The following is a 19,329-nucleotide window of genomic DNA, read 5'->3' as shown; positions in this document are numbered from 1 at the left end:
TTTGGTTAACGGGTTCAAAAGATTCGAGTCACTAGGATGAATCACTATCACTAATATTCTCACTGCAAAAGACTGGATCACATTATAATTCCTTTGGCGCCCTCTGCCGTTTTTTCAAGTAATATTTTCGTCGACAAAGTAGAAGTCCACTGTTAAATCAGTTGATAAAATTCTACAATTTAACAGCCCCTAGTTTGCAATTACAATATGTTCAGAAAGCCAGCCAAAGGTCCTTATGATATGTTATGAATCATCTCTGTCCCCGGTACTTTTTAGTTTGCCCACAGAATGACTTAATACAGATATTGCAGTCTTGTAGTGCTATCAGTGTCTTCTTTGCAACACAAAACTTGCAAATTGCTGTTGACAGCACATGGAAAATAATGAGTGCACACAAAGTCGTGGTCATAGCAGTTTTAATTCACACATTTCAAATAAAACAAATAGAATTTCTCTTACACATTGTCTACACACACGCCCACATCCAAGCACTTAAGTAACAAAAGTAAACATGTCAATACATAAAAATACCTTGAACAAAGAAGAGGACCATAACATTTTAATAGGTTATAATAAACTTTTTTGTTGACTTGATACATTCAGTGAATAAGTATAAAAATTATATGAGACGACCCTCGGTGTGCAAGGATATCTGTCAGTATGCCTGTTGTTGGTAAAAGCAGCATTATCTGGTACAACGGCAAGTCTACCAAACCACAATTTTATATCATTATCCGTTTTATAAAGATATCGAATTAAGGTTATACGTCACTGTTCTCTTTAAAAGCTCAACTGCCCAAACATGATTTCATTATAGTGAGTCAGTGGTCAGTGAGATATACTGACATATAGATATTTTTCTGAAGTGGACATAAAAAGAGGCTTTCTTGAAAGCCACTTTGGTAAGAAAGCATCTGCAAAGAAGATAAATGGGAAAATGCAAATGTAGACTTGGCATGACACGGGGGTAAAGGCATCATAACTACTCTCTTTAAAAGCCATAACAAGATAACTGACTATAGCTTTACACCGTTTATTTCCCACAACTGCTATCACTTCAGCTAAAGGCCTTACACAGGAGCACATCGAACACTCAGAATCGAAGTTTAACACCCTCAAGTAACTTTACGGTAATGTGAGAAGGTAATTACTTGTCGAAAACAGGGAGTAAATGCCACTTTTCATGTTTTCAAGAGTGACATTTTGTGCATTTACAGATTTTTACCCAGTGACAATGTATTCTGTTGATTTGCAATACACTGATTATAAAGGTGTTACACAGCTTTTATGGCAGGCACTTACACTTAGAGCAAGACCCCATAGTTTAACGGCTACTAAAAGCACATAAACACCATCTGCCAAAACAATATGTTTTTTAATCATCACACGGGACAAAATAGTGATACAACCATGACACCTTTCCCCTTGTGTTTGCCACTGACAAACTTGCCCATTGCCTCTAAACAAGAACCACATTTTCACCAGTTACCACACATTTTCACTCAATAAAACTAGTTGTGCAGACTGCTACTCTATAAATATATTAAATATGCATTTAAGGATACAAGTGATATTAATGGCTAAAATCCATCTATGTTTGCTTTTCGAAAAAAGCAACTATTTTAAGCCGACACGGAAATTTATTGCTTGATGTTCTTTCTTGGTGAGGGAAAAAGATGCAGAGGACTGAGAAGACGAACAGAATGACCCTGACATTTGGGGGGGTGGAAATCACCTGCAACATGTTCCCTGAACACTGTGACTGTAGCAAATTGGTTCTGCCTGCATTTCAGGCCTGGTCCATAGGAGGCGCCGGTGTACTATGGTGCGGCTGAAAGTCTGCTGGAATCCCACAGTGGTTAAACAGTGGGGGTAGAAGGTGCTTGGTTTGGGATGTTGGTGACGAGGGTGAGGATGCGGGTGTGGAGCGAGTGACGGGCACAGTCTGAGGCAAAGCGGAGAGAGCCAAACTGGGCTGAGAGGGAGCTGAGGGCACGGGGGTCATTGGCGTTGAGAGGGCTGTGGACATCAGCAGGCCGTCCGAGGCAATAAGGCTGTGAAATTGTGAGGAATCGTTGAGGGGGAGGGCGAGAACGCCCCAGGAGCCGTGAGAGATGTCCTCGTCCTTTCCAAGTGGCAGTTCACTTAGATCTGCTTTGGAGTTATCCATCTTGGCTAGGAGATGAGGCTGTCTCTGTGAGTATGTACTGTCTGTGAGATGCCCCACAGAGGATGGAGGAGTGAGAGGGGGTTGTGGTGATGGAGGTGATGGGGGGAAAGCATCTTCAGAGGTGGGAAGCAGACTGGGGTCCAGCTCCAGGCTGGAGAGAGTCTCAGCAGATAGCCGTCCACTCAGTAGATCCACGACTCCCCCTGGCATGCTTCGACAATCTACAGCTTCTACGGGACCAAGCTCAGCCATTCCGCTTAGACATGCAAGGGATTCTGGGTATGAGCCCATGGCCTGCAGAACGCGAACCAGTTCTTCGGCTTCCTCGGAGGTGGGCAACAGCTCACTATTCTTGCCTGTTATGACAAAACAAACAAAGTAGATAGAAATTACTAGAAAAATACTTTTTCTGACTTTTACACAGAATTGTGAGATATAAACTCACAATTGAGAGATACAGTGGGTATGGAAAGTATTCAGACCCCCTTAAATTTTTTACTCTTTGTTATATTGCAGCCATTTGCTAAAATCATAAGTTCATTTTTTCCTCATTAATGTACACACAGCACCCCATATTGACAGAAAAACACAGAATTGTTGACATTTTTGCAGATTTATTAAAAAATAAAAACTGAAATGTCACATGGTCCTAAGTATTCAGACCCTTTGCTGTGACACTCATATATTTAACTCAGGTGCTGTCCATTTCTTCTGATCATCCTTGAGATGGTTCTACACCTTCATTTGAGTCCAGCTGTGTTTGATTATACTGATTGGACTTGATTAGGAAAGCCACACACCTGTCTATATAAGACCTTACAGCTCACAGTGCATGTCAGAGCAAATGAGAATCATGAGGTCAAAGGAACTGCCTGAAGAGCTCAGAGACAGAATTGTGGCAAGGCACAGATCTGGCCAAGGTTACAAAAAATTTCTGCTGCACTTAAGGTTCCTAAGAGCACAGTGGCCTCCATAATCCTTAAATGGAAGGCGTTTGGGACGACCAGAACCCTTCCTAGAGCTGGCCGTCCGGCCAAACTGAGCTATCGGGGAGAAGAGCCTTGGTGAGAGAGGTAAAGAAGAACCCAAAGATCACTGTGGCTGAGCTCCAGAGATGCAGTCGGGAGATGGGAGAAAGTTGTAGAAAGTCAACCATCACTGCAGCCCTCCACCAGTCGGGGCTTTATGGCAGAGTGGCCCGACGGAAGCCTCTCCTCAGTGCAAGACACACGAAGACCGCATGGAGTTTGCTAAAAACACCTGAATAAGATTCTCTGGTCTGATGAGACCAAGATAGAACTTTTGGCCTTAATTCTAAGCGGTATGTGTGGAGAAAACCAGGCACTGCTCATCACCTGTCAATACAGTCCCAACAGTGAAGCATGGTGGTGGCAGCATCATGCTGTGGGGTGTTTTTCAGCTGCAGGGACAGGACGACTGGTTGCAATCGAGGGAAAGATGAATGCGGCCAAGTACAGGGATATCCTGGACGAAAACCTTCTCCAGAGTGCTCAGGACCTCAGACTGGGCCGAAGGTTTACCTTCCAACAAGACAATGACCCTAAGCACACAGCTAAAATAACGAAGGAGTGGCTTCACAACAGCTCCGTGACTGTTCTTGAATGGCCCAGCCAGAGCCCTGACTTAAACCCAATTGAGCATCTCTGGAGAGACCTAAAAATGGCTGTCAACCAACATTTACCATCCAACCTGACAGAACTGGAGAGGATCTGCAAGGAGGAATGGCAAAGGATCCCCAAATCCAGGTGTGAAAAACTTGTTGCATCTTTCCCAAAAAGACTCATGGCTGTATTAGATCAAAAGGGTGATTCTACTAAATACTGAGCAAATTGTACCCACTGTATAAACTTACAATTCTGAATTTTTTTCTCAGAATTGCGTGATATAAACTCACAATTGCAAGTAATAAAGTCAGAATTCCGATTTATAAAGTCACAATTGCGAGATAAAAACGTGCAATTCTGACTTTTTTCTCGCAATTGCGAGTTTATATCTAGCAATTCTGACTTTTTATTGAGATATACACTCGCAATTGCGAGTTATTAAGTCAGAATTGCGTGATATAAACTGCAGTTTTGGGGGTATGTTATGTTCTCAGAATTTTGACTTTATAACTAGCAATTGCGAGTTTATCTCTCACAATTCTGAGAAAAACAGTCAGAATTTCGAGTTTGTATCACGCAATTATGAATTTTTTTTTTCGAAATTGTGAGATAAAAAGTTTTTATTCAGTGGCAGAAACGGGCTTCCATAGAAAACAGATATTATAAGGTTAGGTAAAAATATTAATTTTCTGATTAGATATCAATTCTTAAAATTCCATCATCAAAATTTGACTTTTATGTCAGGGTTTTCCACAGCCCCACAGAAAGAAAGATCATATTTATTCTGTCTGCAGTCAACCCATATGGCAAATAAGTCTTTATTTGAATCATGTAGTTAATGTAGTTTATTAGTGTCAATAAAGACATTTAGAATGCCACAAAAAAAATTATATTTCAAATTCAAATAAATGCTGTTCTGTAAAACTTTTCATTTACCAAAAAATCCAGAAAAAAAAAAAAATTAAGCTGTTTTCAACACTGATAATAAGAAATTTCTTGAGCATCAAATCAGCATATTAGAACGATTTCTGAATGATCATGTGACAGTAAAGACTGGAGTAATGGCTCCTGAAAATTAAGTTTTGACATCACATGAAAAATTACGTTTCCAAAAAATGTCAAATAGAAAACATGTACTTCAAATTGTAATAATATTCCACAATATTACTGTTTTTACTGTATTGTTGATCAAATAAATGAAGCCTTGGTAACCATAAGAGACTTCTTTCAAAAACAATCTTACCATTAAAAAAATGGTTATATTACCTTCAAAAAGATCAAAGTCCTGCAGGTCATCAGGGAGTCGAGGAAGAACATCTGAGAAATCCTCCTGATTCAACTCCAGGTCATGTGGAATGTCGCTGATGTCATTGGTGATGTCATCTGGAAATTCATCTGCACTTAAATCAGGAGTTAAAGGGCTCCTGCAAAACACAAAAGATGATGAGTTTACACTTACAGACCTACACAGACCTATTCAAACACACTTGGCTCTCACCTTATGTCAGAGGGCTGAGTGGGCAGGCACAGGATGGAAGGCATTCCCAGGTTACCCTGAGGCTGCGCGGGAGGAATGGGTTTCTGAGGTCGCCTTGGTGCTCCTCTCTTTCCTTTCTTCTTATGCTTCTTGGTGAGTGCTGGAGGCTTGGCTTTCTTCAGTGGTCTGTGCCGCTGAATCTGCTGGTGGTGGTGGTACGTTCTCCGGCTGATATCACCTCGAAGGAAATTGTCCTGTAAAGTACCATTAGCACACACATGGTTAAATTAGTTACTAGTAGTGCTGTCAAACGATTAATCGCATCCAAAATAAAAGTTTTTGTTTGCATAATATATGTATGTGTACTGTGTACATTTATTATGCATCTATAAATACACACATACAGTAAATATTTTGAAAATATTTACATGCATATATTATATTCTTATATTTTATATTATATAAAATATATTTAACATAAACATAACATTTTTCATAAATGTATACATGCGTGTTTGTATATATATATATATATATATATATATATATATATATATATATACACATACATGCATACATAATAAATATGCACAGTACACACATTATGTAAACAAAAACTTTTATTTTGGATGCGATTAATCGTTTTGACAGCACTAGTTACTAGCAAAAGTTTTTTACGCAATAAAATAGTCTTCTGTTTCTCACCATTTTCTTGGCATGCTCATCACAAAGTGGCGTCTGGTGCGTGATGTCAAAGACAGGGATGGAACACTGAGCTCCATCTGCAAAGCGAGCGGTGCAACTTGAGAACAGCTGCTGAGAACGGTTCTGAAGGATATCTACAGAGTGCTATTAAGGACACAACACAGGGAACGCAGAGAATCGTAAAACTTTAGTCAATCACCGAAGCAGATGGTTTGTTGAAAAGTCACAGGACAAAGTGTTCTGAAATGAAAGCGGTTTGCTTTTATTTTTACAGGTACATTTGAGTTTAGTTCCGACAAATTCAAAGAATAAGAACTTTGAGAGGATACGCTGAAAGCAGTGCCTGGTGAATGGTAAGGCTGAATTTCTACAGTCTTCACCTTTCACGAGAGCCGTACACAACCCTGAGTCATCTCCAGCCAATGGTGCTGCAGTGCTGTGGAGTCAAAACACGTAAGAAAACAACTACTGCAACATAAATCTTACAAAGTAGTACTGAATGCTATGTTATGCACATTATGAGTGTACATCAGAGGTTTCATTATGACATGATCTGACATTGTTTCTCTTAGTCAGCAATACAATATTTGCTGATATTTCAAAACTTTTGATAAGTCTCAATGGCCTTTTTCAATATTAAGATATTATGTGCCTATTATACATAACCAGTTTTATTTGAATAGCTCAAAATGCAATCAAAATATTACATCAACATTTAATTTAACTTTTTTTAATAAAAATAGTAAAGGAAAAATATGTCACACATGAGATTTAAAGGAAAAATGTGTCACACATGCATTCATCAGTTGTCTGATAAAAGCTCATTATTGGCTTTTGCAGTGATATAAGCGTTTCATCATAAAATGATGAAACACAATTACGATTTCATAAGATTCAGAGGCCTGCACCTAACATATCTATATTAAGATATTTTGCACAGCCCGTTGCATTTTTATTAAGTCACAAAAGAAACCAAAATATGAATAATTAACTGAACTCTTTGAAAACTGCAAATCCTGTATCTCAACTGGGAAATCTACAACTAAAAATACATTTTAGGTTTTTAATCATTTAGAAAAATATAAATAATAAATACTGAAAAAAAATCAAGTTACACATGAGATGATCACTTGTCTGATGAGAGCTCATCAGTAGCTTGTGCAATGAGATAAACAATGACAAGTCAAGAAAGATCATATCGATGTATTGTTTATTTATACCCTTGATGCACATGTGTGCAGTTTTACCTGGAGGGCGCGGAGGTCTTTTTATATTGTTCCTGAAAAAGCTGTGCAGTGTGGTGAGGTTCCTCTCTTGCTGCCTGCAGTAGGGCTTTACGAAGGGCATGCTGGGATCTCCTCTCCCTCCTGAAGCCCCTCTGCTCTCTGCAAAGGTGCGTGTGTTTTTGTCTCAGGTATGAGCAGAAGCCTGCCAAACGCTCAGCACGGGAACTGCTGGCACTGTGAGATAGGAAAGAGGATTCTCTAGATCAGCACTTTTCAAACTGTGGGTTGCAATCCACTGTTGGGTCACAGAGTGTAAGCATTCATGCATTGCCAGAAATATGAAAACAGAACTTCTCAAGTTCAAAAAAACAAGTTTGTTGGTTGTCATACTTTGTATTTAGATTATATATGTCACAGATCAAGAAAGATTTTTCCTGTATTGAAGAAACAAACATACACCACAACCTGATGACTTAAAATGATGTAAAATAAGACAAAACAAGCATTCAAATTAGCTAAAACAACCAAAAATTCATAAAACCTTAAAACTCCATCTGCAATTTATAACGAATAAACTCAGCTACATTTTTGTAGTTGTAGTATGCCAAGCTCTAACATATTGTAGAAATTGTGAATGAAAAATATTCATAAAAAATCATCATCCTTACAGCTACGCTATTTTAACTATATTATTATTAACTATTAACTTTATTAAAAATAACAAAAAATTATTAATAAGAGAGTGCCAAAAAAATCCATCTTCTAAACCATGTCTTTTCCCAAATACATTTTGATAAATCTATAATGATTTATATTTTATAGCTGTCTGGATGAAAAAAAAAAAAAAAAAAATCACTCAACACGGAATTACTTGTTGGAAATAAGTAACAACAACAAAAAAAGAGTGTAATTTATTTGTTTATCCGTTCTGATAAGATGTCCTGCTGTATCCACTGGTGCCTCAAACCATATTAATCTGTGCAGAGGAACAGAGCCAAAGCACAACCAAAACAATGTTCTCCTGCAAGAAGCATGCAGTTGTATTTATGTATTTTTTTTATTTTTTTGCTAGAGGGCTAAAAGTTACAGTGTAGCTTTAATCATTATCCAGTAAATCATGAGCAACTGAAAAAGCAATACAAATTCAATGGTTAAAATTAGTGAGAACCCTGAAGAACATTCAGCGCTTCAAACTTCTGGAAACCTGAAATTTCTTAAATACTGTTGTGGACAATGGGAGGGGGTCAAAAAGATTGAGAACCACCGCTCTAGATCCAATCTTCCAAACATTACCTTGAAAGATTAGTGAAGCAATTTAAGCCTTCATTGAAGGTCCATTCAATGTTTGTCCCATTTGTGAGAAAGGAGGACATAAATACTGATTTGAGATTAGATTATTCTATTAAATGAGAAAGAAGCCATGTAGTAAAGCAAGTTGCAGTTTAGCAATCTTTGTGTTTGGTGAATGGATTATTGTCAGACTAATAGATGACTGTACCTTTCCTCAAAGTGCTTCTCTTGTAGTCTCTGGCACTGATATGACATTAGTTTCCCCACGTCTCCGACTTCCTCTTCACTGTCTTCTGACCAGTCAAGCCCTAGAACACAAGTTTTGTCTGTCATGAAATTAAACTAAAACTCAAATAAATGTCAAAATCTCAGGTCACAATTACCTACCTAAATGTGGGCTCAGGTCTTGGTACCTCCCCCTGTGTTGGTCCACCAATCTATGGAACTTCTGCAAACATGGAGCTTGTTGTTGCATGGCAACTGAGTGCATTTTTATTAAACATCTATGTATGTCATCACGGCTTGGTGCTGTCCCTGAAGCTGCAGGGACAACCTTTTTGTCAAATGCATGATTAAAGTCCAGTTTAATTTTGTTATCAGCTGGAGCAGTTTCTATTGAGCCCTGACGGCTGTCCTGAAGTGAAGATGAGGTTTTGAATAACGAACCTGAACGAACTGCAGGGGTTTGTGAGATTTCTGTGCGAGGGGAGGAGGGAACTTTGGGTGTTTGTGTGGTTCTTCCAGTCTGAGGAGGAGGGAGGCAAGGACGTGGAAGAGTTGAAGATAGAGAAGAGGTTCTGAGATGGTTTGGAAAGGCTGGATCTACACTGTGATCTTGCTGTTTCTGCTTATGGTTCAGAGCTTGGCTTTCTTGGGGCTTCTTCAGGAATGTGCCACTTGATTTTAACATTTTTTCCCCCCTGCAAAAGGCGAAGGGATCTGAGGGGAGTAGACAAGCCAGGGAGGGTGGTGGTGATGGAGATAAAAGCTCGAGCCCGTTATGGGTCTTCAGAGCCAGGGATGGAACAGTAATGTTGAGGGCCAAAGACTCTATTGTATCTTGTTTCTTCTTTCGCTCCTTCTTGGGGAGGACACCCATAACCTGAAGGTGACTATTACAATACCTAAAAGACAAACAGGTTCTTTTTTTCAGTATTCTTTAAACATGCACATTCTTTTCTTTGAACATTTGTCAATCAAAAAACCTACTTTCGGTCATGAGCCTTGGGTATGGGATTGGTGCAGCGTTGGCTATTGTACTTGGCTACATATTCGCACTGCCTGAAAGGAGCGGTCCGGTCCTCAAGCACATGACGGATGCAGAAAGCATAACCGTTGAGCCGGCGTTGCTTGCAAAGCTTTGGACTATATGAACACAGAGGCTTGTGGTCCACCTCCGAGTAGTGGATGTGTTTGCCTTCATACATCCCAGGGCTGGAACTCTCCGGAACATCAGCTGATGAAAAAAACGGTACGTGAATGAGACAAAAATGTGAAGTCAATTCTGCTTCTTTTGGAGTGCAGTCTGATAAGACATATTCATGTTTTTTACTCAAAACTGAAAATGTGCCTTACATTTACGATTCTAATTTGATTTAAAATGTATCAAAATGTTATGTATGAATTTTAAAAAATTAAATTAAAAAAAATATATATTTAAAAATGAATCTATTGTGTTCACTTTTTTCCAGGTATAAAATGGGTTAGAACACACTACACAACTTCTGCCCAAATATTTGCCCCGATTTGCAGTCTGGACAAGCTGACTCTTATCAGAGCCAGTCTGCAGATATTGGACTGTCGGCTTTGACAGATTTCCCAGCAAATCCCATAGTCTATGACGGTACGGACTCAGTTTCAGACTATAATTTTATCCAGTTGGAAGATATGAAACATATTTGATATTTTGAGATGATTTTACAACACATACTCTTTTGATTCGTCATGCATCTCATTTTTCTGGGTGAGTTTGTTGTCTTCTGTGGTAAAGGGTGATCCTCAGTGGTTTAGTATACAATGCTAAGTTTTTCCCTGTAAACAGTCGGCAAGTGTATGATGCCTAGTATTTTAAAATCTGTTCAGATTTAAAGTCTTGTAGTGTATCCCAGCATTTCCTGTAATATTTGTATTATTAATCTCAATTGCAAACAGCTACCTTTGACCCTGCAGCTGCCCTAAACTGTATAGCCTGCAGAGACATAATGATAGTTGACATTTGTAGAGCACAGAAATCAAAGCTCTCAGCTCTTCCACTATTATTGTGCTCCTTCATGGTGTATAGGAACCAATGTATACGAAACTACAAAGGTTATGTATCTATACTGAAACATTCAAACAACTATAATAAAAGCATGGATATAATAATGACAAGCTTGCTTATCTGCAGGTAAAGTCACATTGAATTTAAAGTAGCTTTCAATATATGTTGCAGTCACCTCTAACATCGAACTCTGCATTTCAAAGCACTCATCAAAGCATGCAGTATGTAGGCTGTTCAGCATAAACAGCTCAAACCATTAAATATTAAAGTGACAGGAACCAGGAAAAGTAGCCCCTGTTTTAAGCAATCAATAACACATGAGAAAAACAGCTGGTGAAAGCAGAGCTTTTAGCAGGTGAAGCACTAAATCATAAAACGACGGTTCATAAAAGTGTTTGGGCAGAGTACAATACGTTTGACATGCAAAGCAACTTTGAAAACGCAAGGGGACGGTGGACAACCCGCCTACTACTCTATCATGTACTTGGGCAGCACTATCAGTTACTTTTGAGGCAAGGATTGAGCAAGTAGGGTGTAGCGCCTGAAGTAACAATTTAATTCTTTTTACGGAAGATACAGCCAAAATCAGCTCGGCAGAATCTATTTATTTGTTGCGTAGTTCAAAATATTTCGAACGCATTTTGAAACTTTGTAACTTGTCGGAATATTTATTTAAGCACGAGAGAGACTCGGGACCAATAATAAGCAAAATACCCGTCAAACAAAAATACGCGTTGTCGACGACCGGAGATATTTTCAAGTTTGGGGAATTATTTATCAGGTAAATTTAGATTAGTTTCACGGATTTAAGTTGTAATAATATTGCAAGAAAAACAGATATCAGATACACATTTTGACGGCAAGTATTCCTTTATTTCTGCGCAATTCGTAGTTACCGTTGGCCTGTGAAACCTCCCGAATCCCCCGAGTCGAGTAACGAGGCACCCGCCTTGCAGTGCGTGATAAGCGGGCTTCCGCCTTTGCTTGAGTCCGTTGCTTCCCGGCAGCCGCTCAGTCCCCGATCGCTGCGGCCTGTGCTAAAGAAGCTACGCTGATCTTCTCATACGGTCGACGGCTATTACTTTCAACGGGGATTTTCCGCCTCTACCTTCACGCTTTACGCTAGCAGATTTAGTTTTTTAACGCGTGGATATAATTTTATACGAATCCTACTGGCATATCTTTGTCGATTATTGAAATAAAAGTAGCCGTACACAAGGAGAAGGGGGTGTTGGTTTAGTCATCGGATGCGAGGCTTCTTACAGCACAACTACAGGCACTGGGGGGACATGACAACAGCCAACAGTGCAACAACAACCTCTGCAACCATTTTGGAATTCAACTTTGTATGTTCATTGTCGGCTTTTAGAAAGATGACAGATCTCGCACACACAGAATATAGATTGAACGTTTGAGTGCCCGGCTGTCAGAAGTGTTCAGACCAGCGTAAAGTTTTGTTTAAGCCGCAGTCATTGATTTTAAGTTTGAGGGCTCTCCCCCAAAGTCTTTTCCGACAGCCTCCTCTCACGCGTCTCATCCATGCCTGGAATGACATCACCTACTTCAAATTCAGTGCAATCTCACATGCGAAGATAACTTTCTTGTCAATCACATTTTCCCCTCCCTACTGTCAATAAATGTTATCAAGGTGACAAGGCTTGTGATATAAACTATGAAGCAGGTGTTAGTGGGGGTAAAGAGATTTTGAAGTGCCTAAGGTTGCCCCCTATCAATCTTCTTCAGTGATGTCAGAATGATCCAGACATAGTTGTAAAAATGTATACAAAGGTGTTACAGACTTTAGGCCAAGTAAAAAGTTTTATCAGTAAACTGGAACTCATGAGAATCAATTACTATGCTGTTTAATGTAATTCAAGATATTATAATGAATCAAATTTAAAATTAATTCAACAAAGAGTTTTGTCAAATTAAATATATTTTTAGAGCAAAACAGGCTTCATGTTGCACTTAATCCACCATCATTATTAAAAAAGAAAAAACAATCAATTTTCTCCTTACACTTCCATCCTAGATTCTGAATGAACCAAAGCTGATTTTTTTTTTCCTACTGTGCCCTTGCTTTGAATAATTTATACCAGCGATGTGAAAGGTGACAATAGTATATTGATATAATACATTTTTATTTATCATAAGAGCTTTCCAAAACAAAGCAGACCTCATTCAGCCAAATCATGGGAATGAAAACTTTACAACACCCTTCAAAGCCTATTAAATATGAGCAAGATTAATTTCACACTTTTTTACTGCTCTGGAGAAGTCTGACTATGCAAGAGACGAGAGACAAACAGCAAAGTATGCTGAAATCCAGGTATGTGTTTGTACATGTACTTGACAATGACTACTTTTGTTCATATTATTATGGATCGATTGGTATGCCTGAAAGAGTTTTAACAAATTGAGGGCTCATCAACTGCTGCTGCTCCCTCTGTCACAGCCTTCACACACTTGGCCATTGTCTGAGAGGCTCTGCTGATGGGGTCTGTAGAGGAAGACAATTGAAGGCAACGGTAAACTACAGTTTCGAAGATACACAATTGGTTACAGCATTCCATTCACACATAAGAACTTATTAAAACTAACCAAATATATTTTTAACTCTACCTGTCATGTAGAAATCCTTCACTGTGAGTTGAGGGGGGACAAGAGGAGCTGCAAGCAATGACTGATTCACAGCCTAAGGAGAACAGGAGGACATTACTGAACTGTTTTAGTAGTGCAGACTTAAAACAAAAACTAATAGAGATTGAAAAAGCACACTGACCTTTGAAAGCTCATGGGCCTGTTTGAAGTAATTTGCTTCCTCTACATCATCATATCTCACCAGGTTAGGAGAGACCTCTTCCAGCCGCCTTCTCACCTCATCCACTGTGTCATATGGCAGTGTGACTCCCGCCAGCTGGACAAACAAAAACATGAGATGCTCTACTGACCAACCTGAATTTTATTCTAAATACAGAGCTCAGGAAAGGTATATAAACAATATTATACATTGTTAAAGTCCAGGTTTTAAGAGCGTACCTCAGAAATAGCACGCAAAATCTTCCAGTCCTCACGTGCCATACCGGGTGCAGTGACTGCCACTCTGGTCTGCTGGGCACGGCCCTCTGTGTTGACGTATGTGCCATTCTTTTCGGTGTATGCAGCACCAGGCAAGATAACATCAGCCATGACTGCACCTACATCTCCATGGTGACCTGATAAGCATATAGTGGCATTAAACCCAAAAGAATATATTTGGATGCGAGCCGCTTACCATTAAGGCCCCAATATACTCACGGCAAAGTTGTTTGTCGTTCGTTGCTTAGAGGTAAAGTTTTGGCCTGATTTTTTTTCCAAAATGATGTCACACCAGTTCGTTAGTTTATTGGGGCCTTTAGATTGCGGTATAGAAACAAAGTCTAGAGTATACAAAATATGGAAGCGCATTTACTGACCCTGGTAGATGATAAAGCTATCTTTGGGAAGATCTGATCTAGTGATGCAACCAGCATCAGCTCCCAGGAGAAACAGTACTTTGGGAGGGTTCTTCCGGATGGCATCAACACCAGGTTTGTAACCCAAGTCCAGGGCTGCCACTTGACTGGCCACCCTGAGGTCACACACATGAATTCACAATTCTTTAAATCACAGAGAACAATAGAACAGAAATGAATACACTTATGACAGTAGCTGACCTGTGTAGCACATTGAGCACCTTCCATCCCTCCTCAACACCACTGCTGGCCCGAGAATTCTGAGCAATTGTGGACACAGCCTTAAAGATGGCTGCCCCATCCTCCCTCTGGAGAGCAGAGCTACCCACCACTACGACAGGCTTTTTGGCCTGGGCTAGGACCTGAAATACAAAAAATTCATTCAAAATTCTGACATCATGCTTACAGACAACATATGACTTAAAGCTTCAAATAAACTCCAACAGTGATATTAAATGCTACCTTGCAGAACGGGTGTGTTCCAGCAGCGATCTCCTGCAGAACTTGTGTTGTTTCACCCAAATGGTTGTAAGAGTAGCTCAGGTCCACCTTATGACCCACCATGGCCACCTGGAGCTCATTATGCAGCCAACTGAAAGATGAAGACAAAAAAAAAAAAAAAAAGAAAACAGTGAGGTGGAGTAAAATGACACCCAGTCAACTTTTTACAACTGTTGCAAATAGATTATACAATGGTTATACCTCTTACGGACACGTGAATTGAAGAGAGGAGCCTCATAACGTGGGTTTGTTCCAACCAAAAGCAAAAGGTCACACTCCTCAATGCCAGTGATACGGCTGTTCAAGAGGTAATTGGAGCGCAGGTCGGTTCTAAGGAGACAAAATACCAAAAATGGTTTAAATCCCTAATAGTAAGATTGAAAGGTTAGTTCAAATAAATAGTCATCAATTACTCACCCCAGCTAATAGTTAACACTTTTTTCACATAAAACTTTCAGTGACATCATGAAAATAATCCAGTTCTTGCTTAACGAATAACTTTCGTTCTTGCATGTCACACAAGCATGTTTGAGTGTCCGCAAGAACCAATGAGGTTTGTTCTCAATCAAATACAGATGAGCTGCACTTGACCGTATTTAATATGCGTGTTGATGAATGTTCATATGTGAATAAAAGCCTGAATTAAATCTGTTCATCAAGAAATCCATGCCAAGACCTGGATTAAACATCTTGATTTATATGGATATGTTTTATGAACTTTTAGAAGCTTGAAAGCTTTGATGGATTGGATTTTTTTTTTTTTTTTAACAGAACAACATGAGGGTGAGTAAAATATCACAATTTTTATTTCTGGGTGAAATATCCTTTTAAGCTAATCAGTACATCAAACAACAAGACTGGTATAGCATTATCAGAAGTTGCATTTTGAATAAAAACAACATTTTTACATCTGAAGAAATGAGTGGTGCTTGCATTGCAAAGTAGTTGCTGAAATATGGTCACTAGGCTGATACTTGCTTGCACAAGTTAAATCCTTAAGATAAGCTATTTGTTGAATCTATTTGAAATCTAACCCATGATAAGAGCAATGACACTGGTTTTCATTAGTAGTTAGTAAAAGTTATGGTACTCCAAACATCACTATGTAAAGATATGTTATGACTGAAATAAGGACAGACATCATTCTCATTTCAGTCTCAAGAAAGACAAGTCTGATCAGATGAGTACTCACCCGGCACCTGCCACTGGGAAGATCTCCTCAGTGCAGAGGGTGTCACTGTCCAGTCTGTTCATTAGGTCTTTCAGAGCCACCAGTGCCTCAGCATCTACCATCCCACCAGCAATAGCTCCTACCTCAGAACCCTGAACTCCCTGGAGCTGAAAACACAAATCACAACGATTGAAATCTGTTGCCTTCAAATGACAAAGCTGGTTGATTCTGGTTAAAGCTGATTCTGGTTTATATGCAATCACTCACTGCTCCAGCCACACGTGTAAGTACATCCTCCCAGGTGGTGACTACCAGCTGTCCACTGGCATCCTTCACCATTGGCTGGGTCAGGCGCTGCCTCTTCAGTCCATCATATGCAAACCTTAGAGAGGGTGAGCCAGAAACAGGACAGTGGACTACGCATGAGTGTGTGTAAATGGAGAGAGAATGTTTTCATATTTTAAGAGCTTGTGCACTCACCTGGTCTTGTCGGATATCCATTCTTCATTGATGTCCTCATTCAGACGGGGCAGAATTCTCATGACCTCACCACCCCTGGTGCTCACAACAATGTTGGAGCCAACAGCATCCAGTACATCAATAGATTCAGTCTTTCTGTGGACACATCAGCAAAGCATGTTCAAAAAGCAGAAAAGGACACGCATTCACCAAGTAATCTACTATTTAAAGGCAGGAGGCAGCATAAAAAAAAAAAAAAAATTATATATATATATATATATATATATATATATATATACACATACATACATATATAAATATAAGAGTCAAAGTGTACACAGAAAAACAAATAATCTCTCAGGATTGTACCTGGTCTCCCAGGGTCGTGCAGTGAAAGCGTAAGGTTTGGACGTCAGTGCTCCAACAGGACACAAGTCAATCACGTTACCAGACAATTCAGACATGAACATCTTCTCTACGTAGGTACCAATCTGCATGGAGTTACCACGTCCTGTGGTTCCCAGGTCCTCCACACCAGCAACCTCACTGGCAAAACTGTGAAGTTATAAAAAATATTTTTATATTTGATGAATCGCTAGAGTGATTTCTTTAGCACTAAAAAACTCTGTCTGATCCTGAAGGTAACAGGGATGAGTACCAACAAAACAAATAAGTAATCAGTAATGCTTTGCACCGTATGCCATTGTTTTACAGCAAAGGTGTACCTGACTTTATACAGTAGCTATCATGGAGTAGCGTTAGATGAAAATTCTTTGGCTTTTACTGTAAATGTAAAACCTAAAATAAAATATCTATAAATTATTAATTACTAATAATTTATATTCAATTAATAATTCAGTGTTTCCATGGCACATAAAACAAGTTATTTTTGGTGGTGGAGCCAGTTAAAACACCTACAGGGGCAAGCAGATAAACTACTAATCCAACTGGGTCATCAGAAAATAAAACATTCTTGTTGTTGGGGCTCTTCATTACATACATTTTATGCATTTATGTAGCCTTCAGTATTATAAACCTCCAACTCACCGAACACAACGTGTGCAATGAATACAGCGAGTCATGATTGTTTTAATAAGCGGGCCGATGTTCTTATCTTCAACTGCTCTCTTCTCTTCTGTAAAACGGCTTCTGTCAGCACCAAACATCATCGATTGGTCCTATATATCCAGCACAACATCAAGATGGGTAAAAACCGCATTAGGCATAATTCCATTTCCATTCTTGAGTGCATACTCATGTTCCATTAAATTGCTATAAACATTTTATTTTTATTTTTTTTTACCTGAAGATCACACTCTCCTCCCTGATCACAGATTGGGCAGTCAAGAGGGTGGTTGGAAAGCAGGAACTCCATGACTCCCTCTCTATCAGAGACACAACAAGAAATACAAATTAATAAATGCACTCTATGTAATGTGATGCGTGAACATTATTTGTAAAGCAAGAAACTACTCAAACCTGGCTTTCCGTGTTTTCTCTGAGTTGGTCAAAATGTTCCACCCCTTCATAACAGGCATTGCACATGCTGCAACAGGCTGTTGATGAAGTACAGATTAAAAAAATGTGCTTATACAAAGACTCATCATGTATTTTGATCGATAACATGGGATGATGCTATAATAATAGTGCATATTACCTTTGGTGCTTTCTCAATTTCCACCAGACACATGCGGCAGTTACCGGCCACTGACAGACGATCATGATAGCAGAAACGAGGAATCTGCACACCTACTTTCTCACAAGCCTAAACACATTAGGCATGTCAACATACGACATGCAATGTACAATTTTACATGGAATTCATAAAAGGAAATGGTCACTGCATTATCACCTGTAGAACAGTGGTCCCTGGCTCCACCATGATAGGTTTTCCATCCACAAACACTTCAACCATATTGCTTGAGGCCCGGACTGAAGTCCACACTGTTGTAAAAACAAGCCAGTGTTAAAAAAAAAAGTGATTGAAAAGTTGCTTAGCATTCTTTCTTGATTTTCAAAGATAAAAAAAAAAAAGCAAATTACCATTGTTATTGGTGGCAATGGAGCCCTTGGAATGGGCAGCACCTGCCAAAGCCCGACTTACTGCTGGCAAACGCAACATGTCGCTGTAGATGAAAATGCCAGGTGATTAGAAGCACACGTAACATGTTGATCCCCAGTATTTAATGAATAGTATCTAGGTTAACAATGGATAAATATGCCACTCTACTTTGAAACACAAGGACACTGTAAAGGAATAGACACAATATAATCATACTAATCAGACCCTAGATATGCAATTGACAGTATTAATTATAAATTATTTATTTATTCAAATTTCTGCATAGTGAAGACAGTCAGTACAACAAATCCATTTTTAAGGATTACAAAAGCTAAGATTTCATAACACCCATAAATCCATGTCCCTTAAAAAAAAAAAAAAAAAAAGCATGAAGCACAATTTTTATAAAATAACCCATTTTAAATGTATATGGGTACTGCACTGTAAAGACAAAGCAGATCAAACACTTAAAATGTAAAACTAATGCTGTTGACATTTCCATCTATACACACACACTGGTTAGCAGGCTAGCATTGCAGATTACTCAAGGACAGGGAGAACGTCACTGTGAATTGCCCATGTTTCGCATGCATTTATAATTCCAGCCGTTATACACAGAGTAAATATCCAGACAATATGCCCTTTACACTTTAATCTGCACAAAAGACCATCTTTAATTCTTACCTTAACGCTATTTGGCCTTCTAGACCAGAACAGCGTTACAGCCGTAGGTTCGGTTCAGTTGTGAATGTGTACTCGGCTGATTACGGAAACGACGGAAATAGCCGATGCACGTTAATCTTTGAAAAAAAGGAAAAAAACATTTTATTAGATCAGATTATTCTATAATATAGGAAATGCATACACGTATGTTAAAATACATTAATAT

At 39.0% G+C, this 19,329-nt stretch overlaps 2 protein-coding genes across 6 annotated transcripts; both read right to left on the bottom strand.

Moving 5' to 3' along the window:
• Positions 1–402: 402 nt before the first annotated feature.
• ino80db (INO80 complex subunit Db) lies at positions 403–12,734 on the bottom strand. Of its 5 annotated transcripts, none has more exons than XM_058778813.1 (10): positions 11,650–12,734; positions 9,703–9,949; positions 8,881–9,617; positions 8,702–8,801; positions 7,225–7,437; positions 6,307–6,413; positions 5,978–6,111; positions 5,294–5,526; positions 5,062–5,219; positions 403–2,526 (listed from the first exon to the last, which is right to left on the bottom strand). In XM_058778813.1, exons 2-10 carry the CDS (start codon positions 9,918–9,920, stop codon positions 1,790–1,792), a joined length of 2,637 nt encoding a protein of 878 aa, XP_058634796.1. In that variant the 5' UTR covers positions 9,921–9,949; positions 11,650–12,734; the 3' UTR covers positions 403–1,789. The 5 variants fall into 5 exon arrangements, with proteins under 5 accessions (XP_058634796.1, XP_058634798.1, XP_058634799.1 ...); XM_058778815.1 differs by having other exon boundaries at positions 11,968–12,734; XM_058778816.1 differs by having other exon boundaries at positions 12,316–12,734.
• A 141-nt stretch (positions 12,735–12,875) lies between these two features.
• ndufs1 (NADH:ubiquinone oxidoreductase core subunit S1) lies at positions 12,876–19,240 on the bottom strand. The gene is made up of 19 exons (XM_058778826.1): positions 19,125–19,240; positions 18,422–18,504; positions 18,231–18,322; positions 18,036–18,143; positions 17,858–17,934; positions 17,682–17,763; positions 17,426–17,556; positions 16,748–16,933; positions 16,400–16,534; positions 16,187–16,301; positions 15,941–16,086; positions 14,950–15,078; positions 14,710–14,839; positions 14,449–14,609; positions 14,209–14,363; positions 13,793–13,968; positions 13,536–13,670; positions 13,376–13,448; positions 12,876–13,253 (listed from the first exon to the last, which is right to left on the bottom strand). The coding sequence occupies exons 2-19, from the start codon at positions 18,498–18,500 to the stop codon at positions 13,162–13,164; spliced, it is 2,202 nt and encodes a 733-aa protein (XP_058634809.1). The 5' UTR covers positions 18,501–18,504; positions 19,125–19,240; the 3' UTR covers positions 12,876–13,161.
• Between the last annotated feature and the right edge of the window lie 89 nt (positions 19,241–19,329).

This window comes from Onychostoma macrolepis, chromosome 06 (genome assembly GCF_012432095.1).
Source record: "Onychostoma macrolepis isolate SWU-2019 chromosome 06, ASM1243209v1, whole genome shotgun sequence".
NCBI classification, from domain to species: Eukaryota; Metazoa; Chordata; class Actinopteri; order Cypriniformes; family Cyprinidae; genus Onychostoma; species Onychostoma macrolepis.
This window is presented reverse-complemented; position numbering and strand designations above follow the sequence as displayed.

Coding starts and splice junctions, on each gene's coding strand:
- ndufs1 (XM_058778826.1), bottom strand. CDS start 18,500: ATGTTGCGTTTGCCAGCAGTAAGTCGGGCTTTGGCAGGTGCTGCCCAT. Junction 16,934..17,425: donor CATTGCACACGTTGTGTTCG/GTGAGTTGGAGG, acceptor ATAACTTCACAG/TTTTGCCAGTGAGGTTGCTG. Junction 13,449..13,535: donor AGGCCCATGAGCTTTCAAAG/GTCAGTGTGCTT, acceptor TGTTCTCCTTAG/GCTGTGAATCAGTCATTGCT.
- ino80db (XM_058778812.1), bottom strand. CDS start 10,448: ATGAGATGCATGACGAATCAAAAGA. Junction 9,950..10,423: donor ATGCATGACGAATCAAAAGA/GTATGTGTTGTA, acceptor TTTTTTCATCAG/CTGATGTTCCGGAGAGTTCC. Junction 5,220..5,293: donor ACTCAGCCCTCTGACATAAG/GTGAGAGCCAAG, acceptor TGTGTTTTGCAG/GAGCCCTTTAACTCCTGATT.